This window comes from Simochromis diagramma, unplaced genomic scaffold (genome assembly GCF_900408965.1).
Source record: "Simochromis diagramma unplaced genomic scaffold, fSimDia1.1 OVJJ01000321.1, whole genome shotgun sequence".
Lineage (NCBI taxonomy): Eukaryota > Metazoa > Chordata > Actinopteri > Cichliformes > Cichlidae > Simochromis > Simochromis diagramma.
The window spans coordinates 2,882,301-2,896,313 of NW_024386772.1; the positions used below are offsets into that span (position 1 = coordinate 2,882,301).

General features: G+C 38.6%; 1 protein-coding gene across 3 annotated transcripts in view; it reads left to right on the forward strand.

The window, feature by feature from the left end:
- The first annotated feature begins 1,846 nt into the window (after nt 1-1,846).
- LOC120740290 (growth arrest-specific protein 7-like) overlaps nt 1,847-14,013 on the forward strand; it is a 49,751-nt gene continuing 37,584 nt past the window's right edge. The window contains exons 1-2 of one of the 3 annotated variants that reach the window (XM_040042547.1): nt 1,847-2,059; nt 7,367-7,490. In XM_040042547.1, coding sequence (XP_039898481.1) covers nt 2,057-2,059; nt 7,367-7,490 — 127 coding nt within the window. In that variant the 5' untranslated portion in view covers nt 1,847-2,056. The remainder of the gene's footprint in view (nt 2,060-7,366; nt 7,491-14,013) is intronic. The other 2 variants (XM_040042554.1, XM_040042563.1) reach the window with 2 other exon arrangements.

Consider the following 14,013-nt stretch of genomic DNA (forward strand, 5'->3'; position numbering starts at 1 on the left):
CCGTGGCAACGCTCCAAAATAAACAGTCCGGTGCGAGAAGTGCATTGTTGCTTATGTGAGAGGACGCTCGGTGATCTTCAGTGTGGACGAGAGCTGCTGCCAGTTGTTTGTGGCTAACGTTTCAGGAGAAGCTTTTGCTAAAGGTTATAAAATCAAAAGCAAGGTGAAGTAAGGGACGGGATTCTAACCTCGCGTCTGGTTTCACTTTGATTGCAGTTCTCTTTGAACTGTCTCTCTGTGACGTTCCAAAATGGTTACAAAATCACACAACACCAGCAGATAAATAGACCTTTTAAAGCATTAGAGGTTTTGTTGAGCACATAAAAAATCCATTAAATCTGAAGGATGAACCAAGGATGTTTTTTTTATTCAGCAATAGCTTGAAAGGTACCGAGAAGGAGACGAGAAGCCTGGTCGTTGGGTAACAAACTTTTGTTTAAATCTGGTGAATAAATCGCTTGTCCATGATTGTGAAACCTTCAGATGTGGTGGACATTTTGACATTTGAGTCTCCACTCTGTTAAAGAAACTTCAGCTCCTTTATAAATATTCCTGCTGGGACCCCCGGATCCTGGACCAAAGATGGTGGAAAGCAGTAACCATTACCAGCCAATAACCATGATTCTGGAATATTAAACCAACATGACACTGATCTTTCCATCGAGTTTAAAGAAGTATGTCACTGTCATGCGTCACATCCACTCATTTTAAGGTTCTTGCTTTTGATTTTTCAGACATGATACAACCTTAAACAACCAGCACTAACAAGGAAAATGTGTTTTTACAGTTTATTGTCAGGCGTGTACGAGATTGTTCCCCTCGACTGGTCTCAAAACAGCTCGTTAGTGTCTTGATGATGTAAAAGACATTAATATTAGATCTCTTTGGATCTTTTCCTTTCCAACGAGACAGCCAAGTTCTTTTGATCTACACTAAGAAAAATGACAACCTAACAAAAATGACCTAGTTTTCTGTTTTTTTACCTCTTTATTTTGAACTTTTAGACCAAGCAGCTGTGTACTCCAGTGACAGAATCAGGAGAAGACGCAGAACATTAGACAAACATGGAAATTATATTTTGATTAATTTAATAAACTCAGTTTGCCTAGAAACATAAAATAAAAATGTCAGTTTATGGATCAGTAAATGTAGTGTTTATATTTATATCACTTTATGCTTTCTTTATCCACACTAAGCAATAACTGAAGCAATATTTCGTGACTATGTCTAACTGGTCAAATTTGCAAACGCAGAGCTTAAAGGAGGCACTGTGATGTCTACATGACTGTTTTAAACTTAATAAAATAAATTAAAATGAAAGAAAACAAAGCATTTTTAAACCTAAACTAAAAACTAATGAAATTGTATCATTCTGTATGTCATATTTGTTCATAACTAGTTTTTCTTTTTGATACAGTATACATATACATACATATATTAATACAGCTTTACTGTATTTAAATTCTTCTTCGGCTTTAATTTTTGCCCTAAAATCTGCTCTCGTGCACGTTCATGCACATCTGCACAGTGCAAATTCATATCTGTGAAATCCTGCAGGGCCGGAGGTGCCGCAGCCACAAGCATCTTTATTCTCTGAGAGAGAGACAGACCTCGTCTGTCTGAGCATGAGCAGTCTGATACTCAATACATGCAGAGCTAATTCAGTTTAACAGAAGAGAACAAGCCGGCGAGACAGAAAAGTTCTTGTTGTCCCCCTCCCGAACATCACAGCTCCGTCTGACAGTGTCCGCTTTTGTGTTTCCCAAAAACAGACTGACAACCACTGGCCTTCTCTGCTCGACAAAGCTTCATAGAAAATGTCCCGCATTGATCACAACCAAAGCATGCCTCTCTGCCAGGGCTTTCATTTGGTACAAGCAGGGAAAAAAGCCTCTTAATGAAAAAGATATTCAGTGTCTCTGCTCCCTCTGTGTCTTGAGCTGTGACCCTGGAGAGACGTTGGATCATTTTGGACAGTAATGAGCTCTAATAATCCTTTCAGTCTCTTCACTCGTTTCCACTGGCTGGATGACTGACTGCCCCTCAGCTTAACAGCATGGTAGGAACTTTATTTTAATTGCCTTATGTGATTAAAAAAAGGAGTAGCATCAAATGGACTCTAATTATTAAAAGGAAATACTGCAACTGTGTGAAACCATGTATTTAGTTTAGCTTTTTTACATCTAAATGAAGCAGAAATGGAGACATGTAGCAAATTTTTATGATTCTAAGAAAATTGATTTGAGTTGAGGTGAATATTCAAAGCTCCTGTAAAAAAAAAGTACAAACAAAGGGTTTAAAAGCTTAATTTTCTAAGGAAACACATTTTGTTGCTATGGATACTTTGGTTTTAGAGCATATTGAGGAGGTCAACACAGTCTCTTGACAGTTTATAAAATATACATAGCTTTTAATCTTTTATTAATCAATTATTTCATCACTCATTTTTTAACCCTTTAGTGGTCACTACAGTGGACAGCTATTCAAAGGCTGTTTTCTTGTATTTGTGTCGCTGTTGATGGTATACTTGCACATAAACCAGTACATTGGACACTGATGCGTCACTCCATACCCTGCCACCCACTTCAGAGGAGATGTTGTCCACCTAAGTGCACATGTAAAAACTCTTTGAAAAGTACAGTAAAAAGTACAGTAAAAAAATGAAGTTCAAAAATCTTTTTTTCATGCCAAAAGATGAATAAAAATACTTAAGAAAAAAAATCCTGATTGACGTTGTCATAATTCATGTATAAAAGGGTTAAAAAATACTTCATGTTATTAGCATGTAAAGCTGCTGTTAGATTTAGGCATGAAAAGTTCTTTGTGTGAGCTCGGCTGCAGTCACACAGGTCGGTTAGGGTGGGTGAGTGGTTGTTGGAGGTTGCTGCATTCGTCCTCGTGCCCACTTTAAGCTTCACCGGGAAATCTACGTCCTAATGTGACACATAACCTGATGTACACCTCCTGAGAAGTCTGCAATTATTGTGACTGGCCTGTTCTGCACCGTCGATTCCTCCTGTGCATTTCCGGCTACTTCTGCTTCACAGTTTTGGATTTATCAGTGAGAGAATAACAATTATCGCCACAGTTGAAGGAATAATAATCGCTGCATCAATATAAAGATTCGCAAATGTCGGCAAATTACCGGAGGGAGATCGCTGAAATTATCAGAACAGGTGTGAGGGAAAGAAATGGAAAAACTTGAGGGACAAATATCTTTGCATTTTATATTTTTATGTCGCCTGGCAACACATGTACAGCATCCAGTCCTTTCTTGTTATTGTGTGAGTCTGCTGATTTTTAGGGTTAAAAAATATCAGCCACAAAGATTGGTTATCTTACCTGTAGGAGCACCAACTGCAAGTTTGGGACCTTTCATGGTAGGACTGTGGCTCAAAACATTATAAATCTCTAAATTTTATAATCATACAGGTAACCAGAACTGAAGGATGCCTAACTTGTTTTGGCCCTGAGGTGTGAAGATAAACCCTTATCATTAGATTCTTATCAGCTGCTGATTTGTTTATTGCATTGATTTCACACGTCCTCTGGCTGGCAGTGAATAGTGCAGCCCAGTGATATCTGAGCTTTAAAAAACCCACACAGATCTGTAAGATATCTCAGCCCAATCCCACAATCCTCTGGGGTTCTGCTCTTAATGTTACCCTCCACTTGCGTTAGGGCGGTTTTCTCTGAAAAGGCAGGAACTAACAAGACAGGCTGTGTAGACCTCTCGCTGCTTTCCATGAGCTTCTCCTGGTTGATGAGGGCTGACGGGGAGAGAAAGGAAGCACTGAGATCTCCCACTACAAAGGAAACCAGATTAGGGGGCCTTAACTTTATTATACGCTCCATAATAACATTTAAAACACTTAACACCGAACAAAGGGATTCATTTTAGACTGCATGCAGTACAAAAAAAAAAAAACAGACTGTGAGCAGCAGTAAATTAAGGACTTCCACAGAAAATATGGGTGGAAAGAACTTCAAATTGGGACATCGCTTCACTGAGAAGTCAAAGTAATCTCAAACCTATTTGAGGCTCTTAATCTGAATGTGGTTTTAAAGCAACTTAAAATATCAAAAAGAGAAAAGCACCAGTGTATAATTTTAGACCGCTCCGACAACATCTAAAAGCACAATTTCTCACAGGTTTGTTTCTGTGCCCCGGGGCAGCTGCTCAGACTTTCAAACAGAAGCAATTTTAAAAGCAAGAGGAAGCCTCGGGGAGGGTGTGCTACCACTCCACACAGGACGCTGGTTTAGAAAAAGAAAAGAAGAAAAAAGAGGAGGCCCCGGAAATTATCTCACAGATGCCCTACTCAGTCCGCTGAAAGGCTGATTTGTTCTTTCTTTCTTTAAGCAAGAAGACGGCTTCTTTCCTGTCGTTTAACGGGAGGCCACAGCCCTGCCAGCACTTCTGTGATGAACAAGATAAACACTCCAGTTCCCTGAAGCTGTGCTTCCATCAAAAATAGGGAACTTTTCCTCCACTTTGTTTCCACCGCTATCTAAAGACACGTTAAAATTAGGGAGATTAGTCTTGAGAGGGTGACAGTTGTGTTATTACATAATTTTTTTACAAAACAACCATCTGAATTGAAGTTGGTATATTATTTGCCGGTGGATGTTTTGCTCTGTATAGATACAAACCACAGTGTGCACTGAGTTACGTTCAAGCATGCCTGGAGACCACAAACATTATTATTATTATTATTAGTTCACTTAAATGACGAATGAAATCTAAAAAGACTGTGTTAGTAGTGTGGTGTGTGTGTGTGTGTCATTTGTTTTTGATGAGGTTTACTAATAACAGCCAGGAAACTAAAGAGCCACGCAGAAACCAAACCAAACATCCCAAAGAGCCCAGGATCTTCACTTCGGACAGTAAGGGCGTGCAACTACATGAAAATGTCTGGGATAAGTACAATTTATGTGCAAAACAACTGCAGGTGTCGTGCTCAAAAGTGCCTTCATCTGAGAAAACAATTAAAAGTTAACATTGAAATCACTCCAGTTGCCATGAAGGGTTCTGTAAAATAATAATACAGGTGTGCTTTGAAGGCTTGACCTGCTTTTTGGCCTGCCTTGGGCACAGAAATTTGGAAAACAGTGGTCAACCAGGTCCAGTTGCTTCACAGCAAGAAAGTTCTGGGCCCAATTCCACCAGCCCTCCAGGATCGTTCTATACAGCGTTCTCCCCAAGTCCCCCGGCTTCCTCCCACAGTCCAAAGAGTTGAATGTTAGGTTAATTAGATTTTTTTAATACTGCGGCCCTTTCTCACTGTAATTAACCTAATAATCAAATCAAAGACGATATCAAAAGTTTCCCATGTAGAAGTCTTTTTCCTTTTCGTATCTTTTCTTTTTTGACCCGCCCATCAACCCTGAGCTCCTCACAACTCCAATTTTTGGGCAGTGCAGCAATTATGGCACGCTGGTTTGTACAGAAATATTTAATAACGAATAAATTACAAGTTTCATGTAACCCTCCATTCAAGCAAATGGAGGGTTACATGTGCTAACAGAGTTGAATCTGTACTGATGGGGGACCGGGTCTGACTCAGGAACTCTGGACACTGAGCACGGTGTCGTTTTCTTTTAAATAATGAACTGATTTTGCATTTTTCGTGACCTTTATGTTTCTTCCTGTGGTGGCAACTTAAAACTTGTTGTAGGAACCAAAGTGATGTGCACTGTCTTCTTGTGGCAAACGCTCGATAAACTCAGTGTTGTTCTTTGTTTGCATTGGTAGACGCTTCGATCGCTTCACCTTAAAGCTGGTAAAAGTGTAACTCAGTACCAGCCAGTGTTTACTTCTACAGCTTTCCATCATCACTCTTTGTGTTGACTCCCCTTCAATAGGAAAACAAGCCACTGCTACTTTTTTAAAATATTATTTATTCTCTTAGTTTTGTACTTTTTTAATGAGAGACAACACACAAAGCTTTGCTTATAGCAGCAGCAGGAAGGCAGCTGGCTCAGTCAATCTCAAATAGGACACTAATGAACATGCTCTATATGCTACAGTACTGCAGATGTGCACAGAACATCTGGGTTCCTCAAAAAGGAAGGTGGAACCACATGCATCACGCTCTATAACGATACCATCTGACATTCTCTCTCATAATTAATGCCCCAGTGATTGTTGCATTTTAACAGGTATAATTTAATGCTTGGTGCAAAAAAGACTTGCTGCCTCCGCATGGCATAGGTGTCACTGTCAGGAGAGGATGTCACTTATCTTGTCCGTGCAGTAAACATCCCCTAGCTGTGAGTTCAGCATCTAACACACTGCAGAGATCCACAGCTGAAGTTATCTGCTGCTCTCACAGCACACCGACATCAGAAGCGAGGATAGAAAAGAGCCAATGAGACCCATTTAATGTTGCACATCAATCGACTTTATCCACCCACTCTGCCCTGTTACCCATCCGAGCAAAGAAACACGATACAGCTCCTTTATCACTCCGCTTGTAATCTTCCCATTTATATATCTGTCCCGTCGCATCCGCCCACCTCCCCTCAGATGTCTGATTGGAGTGCACCGTCCTGGAGTTCAGCAGAGCCTCTGTCAGACTCAGCAGACAGATCTGTACGGGCCACGCTAGCCTGCGTTTGAAAATGAACAGCCGGGCGGCGGCGATCCCTGCAGATTAAAAACGACTTTTCCCTTGTAAAGCACGCTGCAGTAATTTCTGGCCCTGCGCGCTCCGAGTGCAGCCCAAATAAAATGGCTTCAGCATGACGGAGGCTCCTGGGGATTGCTGATAAGGTGGAGCGAGCATTTATCATTATTTATCCATTCAGTGGATCATATTTCACCACATGAATAACACCATTATTTAGCAAGTGCGAAGCGCTGAAAAGCCGAATGGGAATACGATGATAATAACATTACTTATCCCAGAGGTTGTCATGACTCCTTACAGTTACTGTGTATGCAAGCTTGTGTAGAGGCGGTAACGTGATATAAACTTTAATGACGCAGCAGCATCACATTACAAACGCGTTTACTCAATCTTCCCTCACTCGGGGTAAACTCAGCTATCTATTTGCACAGCCTTCAGGATCCCCAGCAGTTAATGGCCACGTTATTAAACCAAACTAGCTTTCAGCTCCGTGTGTCTGGGATTAATCAACCAAATGTGCACTGTGCAACTTGATAGGAAATTAGGAGACAAACTGCCTAATTAAAAATATTGTGGAGCTAACCAACAGGAGTTAAGGTCAAACATAGCAGTATGTTGTCTCCTGCAGGCTGTACATCCATATTAAAATAATGTATTGTAATATTTTCAGGCAGAAACACCTGGACACATGCTGGGTTTATGTGGTAGTAAACTGGGAATTTGTTCTGTGACAGAAGCCAGCCCCCGAGAGCTCTGCCGCACCCACTGAGGAGACTGACAGCCGGCCTCTTCCCCCGGGATGGAGCAGCTACATTACACCTGAGGGACTGCGGTATTATGTCAACAGCTCCAGTAAAGGTACAGATAGAGCACTGAATAAAACACCAGCTTGAGATTAGATACACCAGTTAAATGATGGTTCCTCTGTCTCTCTAACATGTGGAAAACAGTTGTAATCACACACTAAATATGTTGGATGTAACCATAATTGCATCAACCCATTTGCTTCTTATTTTTCAGATAATTCCATAAAAAATGCTTCATAAGAAACCAACAGCGTAAACATGACAGACGCCCAATTCAGTCACACTAGCTTGTCGAGGTAGAGCATCGGGCTTCAGTCACTCAGGTTTAGAAACCAGTCCATGACCTATCAAACAGAGGTTGCTTGAGAAAAATGTGTTTTCCCAACCAGTTGACAAGTGATTTCTGGAAGCTGTGGCTGAAATAAATTATAAAAAGTCAAAAACCTCCTTGCAATTGCTTTAGTTGCTAGTAGGTAACTAAATGCTTTTGTGCAGCACAGCAACCAGTCACAGAAAACATATTTTTCTCTTGTGACCAGTTGTTGTAAGATGGTTGCCAACTGGTCTCCAGTTAACTGAAGCCTAATTGATAATCTACAGCTTCCTGTGTTGGAGCACATGTAGGTCAAAGCTGCCACACCCCTACCTTTAAGTCTTAACAAAACCAGCTTGGTAATCAATATAAAGAATTGACCCTCTGTAGAGTCATTATGACAGTCTGTGGGGACTGACTGACTTGTGTATCCAGACTAAACTGACCATTAGGAACTCCAGTTTTTGGAATCCAAACATTAGCTTGGTTTTTATTGACGTCTACACAAAAGTGCTTTCTGACTGAATTAATTGTCCTGCATATCCATGATGATTTTTCCTTTTTTTTGTTAAACACCGTCATATATTTGTGCAAAGGAATTGATACCCAGGAACAAAACGTTCCATCTGAATCCACTGAAAATCAGCTTAAACAATCAAACTGTACTGTTTATTGCCTTTGGGCATTACAGTAAATCTACACCTCCAATGTGCTGATTCCAGCAGATCTGGTTTAATTTATATATCTCAGCATTCAGCTCTCAGTGCTTTAACACTGTGAACGGTGAGAGGCCTCATTATCATTCCTCCCCATCATTGTATCTCAGCAGCCTGTTCATGTGGAGAAAGGCCTGCCGATTCGATCCACTTTAATCTGATTATCTTAAACGTGTGGCACTCGATACCGAGCAGTGAGACTGTGGATTCAGAAGTGTCTTTTCTCTGCTGTTTGTCTTCTGCTCCCACCGCTGAGGAGTCGTACTAATACAGAAGCTCGAAGGCAGGTGACCTTTCACAAACATCTGCTCTGGTGTGTGTGTGTGTTTTACACTTCATTTGGAAAGGAATCCAGGGGGATAGGATGGGCTCCCACGGGACAAACTGAGGCTGCTCCCACAGCAACTCTGGCAACGATTGCTCTTTGGCTCAAGCACAAACACACAAACAGACACACAGAGCAGAAAAAAATAACCCAAAAGCTATTTTTACATTCAGAAGCCATGTGCGGCAGCAGTCTCTTTTCATTTGTTAGTTTGCTGTTGTTTCACGTCTGAATATGAAGCTTCAAAACAGCTGCCTCCAGGATGCCAGCGTACATCGTTGTGTTTATTAGGAAGCTGCTTGTTGTTTTCAGCCGGTGTCATTTACTGTAATAGAGGAGGTGCATGAAGGAGGATCAGCTGAAATCTTTCCATTTAGAATGAAAACAACAGAATTAAAATGAAAATGACGGAATTTGAATGAAAATGACGGAATTTGAATGAAAACAACAGAATTTGAAAACAAACAACAGAATTAGAATGAAAACTACGGAATTAAAATGAAAACAACGGAATTTGATCAAAAACAAATGAATTTGCATGAAAACAAAGGCATTTGAATGAAAACAACGGAATTTCAATGAAATGAACGGAATTAGAATGAACAGACCAGAATTTGATCAAAAACAACTGAATTTGAATGAAAACAATGGAAGTTTAAAACAAACAACAGAATTAGAATGAACAGAAAAGAATTTGAATGAAAACAACAGAATTAAAATGAAAACGACGGAATTTGAATGAAAACAACAGAATTTGATCAAAAACAAAAGAATTTGCATGAAAACAACAGCATTTGAATGAAAACAACGGAATTTGAATGAAAACAACGGAATTACAGTTTTTCTCAGTCGCTTTGGTGCGTTTCTCAGAACATCATTAACATTTGCACAGCAGTTAGTGCATCTCCCAAAACAATTAGTGCAAACTGCAAAACCTAGTGGATAGCCTGCAAAAGCACGTCACATGCACAGAATTGATTATCCATACCTCAAAAGCAAGTATCCATGTCAATGAAACTGTCAGTGCCATCAAAATGAAAAGTCTTGACACCATCTTTATGAACAAGATAGTCAAATGGCATTGTCATGTTTCCACTATGACAGTTTATAATTTCAGTGTTTCCCATTGCAAAAACAATTGGTGACACCTGAAAATGCTGATGACAGCACTATGGCCTACCTGTACAGCCATCTGAAATGTGCAGTAAAGTCACTGTAGATGTTATGGGAGTCTTGGGAGTAACTGAGACACTGAATACGTACGTTTCACATTTCCATTGTGTAGAAGTGTTTGTAATCCTACAGAATTGTGCAAAAGAAAAATATGCTACAGTCACTTGTGCACTGTAGAATACATGTAAACATAAAATCACCCATTTGGTAGAGCTGTGCACTAATGTGAACAATAAACAGCACATGTAACAGTACAGTAAATCATTCTGGCACATCCAGACGTTCCTGTCTGTCTGGCCACATATTTTCATCTACATCACAACAGATGTTATCCCTCGCAATGCAGCGAGGAAAGTATCTCCTGGAGTGGCGAATCCATCCTCTGCAGGACCCTGCTGTGATGTCGTCATATGCTGCATCCATGGCTGCTAGCAGGGCCATTTGCTCATGTGGATTTCATTTTTCTTGAGTACTCTGTCAATTGTTGAAATTGGAACAGATTCAATATTGCCAAATACCGTGTAATTCTCTATGACAGCGCTTTGTCTCTCAGCTTTATTGCATTGTTTGCAATGACCATTGCACAAATGGCTTCTTCTTGCTGTGGGTAAAAAGGGGCCCTCTTCCGCCTCCGCGAGGTTGTCTTACAATCCTATGTGGTGCAGAGTGAACTTTTTGTGAAATTGCAAATACAGTACAGTAACATGTGATGTGTCTGAGATGGCACAGTACAGTACAGTGTATTACTGTTTGCATACCTGTTTTCCCTACGGAATGTTTGAATGATTGAACTGACAGTAGTTCTTCCAATATTGGGTTGCACCCTTCAACCAGCCTCCTCCATGGTGAGGCCGTGATTGACAACGTGGTCCACAATTGTAGCCCTTATTTCATTAGGAATCCGCCTATATCTGCCTCTTCTCCCTCTTCCCCTTCCCCTTCCTCCCCGCATCCTCACCCCTCTTCCACGGTGCTGACCTTCCATTTTGTGTCACAGAAGTGTAGAAATGGTACACACTAGCTCCTGCGCAGTTTATATATGCTTGCCAATTGGGGATTCACAGGATTCATCCATAATTGACAGTGAACAAGTTGTTTGTCATTGGTTACAACTAAACTTTCACACGCCTCCTCATGAGTAACAGCTGTAATTCACCCGAGATCAATTGTTCAATTTCGGAGACATTTCCAGGAACAATGATACAGAAAGGTATAGGATTTGCTTGACAGATGGCCAATATTTGGCATGTGATAACTAGTTCAACAATTTTGTGTGTGATGACTCAAGCAATGGATGTATGACTATTAGTTTTATTGGGAACGACTACTCAGCATCCATAGGTATGATTACTTTTGACTGACATGACATAAGCAAATGGAAATGTCAGAAAGCAGCAGGGAAATGTATGGAAGCAACTGATTCATGTCCAAAATCATTTGCAGTTTGTTCAGAGAGAGGAGAAATTGCTACTATGATGTGCACAAATGACTGAGTGTTGTGGAGGTTGAACTAATAGTTATGAGAATTTCAATTCTGATCTGAGAAACGCACCAAAGCGACTGAGAAAAACTGTAAAATGAAAACGACGGAATTTGATTTAACACAGTGTTTGAGAACAAAAAACAATGGAATTTGAATGAAAACAATGGAATTTGAATGAAAATAATGGAATTTGAATGAAAACAACAGAATTTGAATGAAAAGAACAGAATTTGATCAAAAACCAAAGAATTTGCATGAAAACAAAAGAATTTGAACAAAAACAACGGAATTTGAATGAAAACAACGGAATTTGAATGAAAACGACAGAATTTGAATGAAAAGAACAGAATTAGAATGAAAACAACGGAATTTGAATGAAAACAACGGAATTAAAATATATAGAAAAGAGTTTGAATGAAAGCAACAGAATTCTAAAACAGACAATAGAATTTGAATAAAAAGAGTAGAATTAGAATGAAAACAACAGCATTTGAATGAAAATGGAATTTCAATGAAAAGAACGGAATTAGAATGAACAGAACAGAATTTGAATGAAAACAACGGAATTTGAATGAAAACTACGGAATTTGAATTAAAACAACAGAGTTTGAGAACAAACAATGGAATTTGAATGAAAACAATGGAATTTGGATTAAAACAACAGAATTTGAATGAAAACAATGGAAGTTTAAAACAAACAACAGAATTAGAAAGAAAACAACGGAATTAAAATGAAAACGACGGAATTAAAATGAAAACAACAGAATTTGAGAACAAAAAATGGAATTTGAATGAAAACAACGGAATTAGGATGTATAGAACAGAGTTTGAATGAAAGCAACAGAATTCTAAAACAAACAATTGAATTTGAATAAAAAGAGTAGAATTAGAATGAAAACAACTGCATTTGAATTAAAACAACGGAATTTCAATGAAAACAACAGAACTAAAATAAACAGAACAGAATTTGAATCAAAACAATGGAAATAGAATGACAAGAACAGAATTTGAATGAAAACAATGGAAATAGAATGACAAGAACAGAATTTGAATGAAAACAATGGAATTTGAATGAAAACAATGGAAGTTTAAAACAAACAACAGAATTAGAATGAACAGAAAAGAATTTGAATCAAAACAATGGAATTTGAATGAAAACAACAGAATTTGAATGAAAAGAACAGAATTTGAATGAAAACAATGGAAGTTTAAAAGAAAACAACAGAATTAGAATGAAAACAACGGAATTTGAATGAAAACGACGGAATTTGAATGAAAACAACAGAATTTGATCAAAAACAAAAGAATTTGCATGAAAACAACAGCATTTGAATGAAAACAACGGAATTTCAATGAAATGAATGGAATAAGAATGAAATGAATAGAATTTGAATGAAAACAACAGAATTAGAATGAACAGAACAGAATTTGAATCAAAACAATGGAATTTGAATGAAAAGAACAGAATTTGAATGAAAACAACGGAATTAAAATGAAAATGACGGAATTTGAATTAAAACAACAGAGTTTGAGAACAAACAATGGACTTTGAATGAAAACAATGGAATTTGGATGAAAACAACGGAATTTGAATGAAAACAACAGAGTTTGATCAAAAACAACGGAATTTGAATGAAAACAATGGAAATAGAATGACAAGAATAGAATTTGAATGAAAACAATGGAATTCTAAAACAAACAATAGAATTTGAATAAAAAGAGTAGAATTAGAATGAAAACAACAGCATTTGAATGAAAACAACAGCATTTGAATGAAAACAACGGAATTTCAATGAAATGAACGGAATTAGAATGAAATGAATAGAATTTGAATGAAAACAACGGAATTAGAATGAACAGACCAGAATTTGAATCAAAACAATGGAATTAGAATGAAAAGAACATAATTTGAATGAAAACAACGGAATTTGAATGAGCACAACAGAATTTGAATGAAAACAATGGAAGTTTAAAACAAACAACAGAATTAGTCCCTTTGGAGCTGCAAATATGAGAGTGGGATTTGGAATGATGAAAAAGATTCACAGGCAGGAGCTGAGGCTTTGTTATTGTGCATGAAAACCTTTGGTGCTGAAGAACTGACTAACAGTATACAGTCAGCTGATGAAGCAATGTGCCTCCTGCCAATGAACAGTTAAAGATATTTAATGATACAGGAGAATTGTTTTGTGTTTCCAGCTTCTTACAATAAAAGCATTTATGTAAATTAACCACTTGCCATGTTTATGTGGGAGAGAGGGAAATACCAGGTAAGATTAACATGTTAACAGTTTTGATGCAGCACCCTCTTTGCGGCTGATTTCACCCAGCAAACTCAAACAACCACTCACCAACTGTTTGGGGGATACGATTTCAAGTAGCAACCGGAAGGAGGTTGTTGACCAGTCTCTTGTTCTGTGTAACTGAGAAGGTTTTATTGTCTAAAACTAACCAAGGAGCTTTCAGAACCCAAACCTAACCATCTACTTCTTAGTGCCCAAACCTCACATAGTATTTAAACTTAACCAGCTTAAAACTACAGCCTATATCACTGCCACCCTTCAC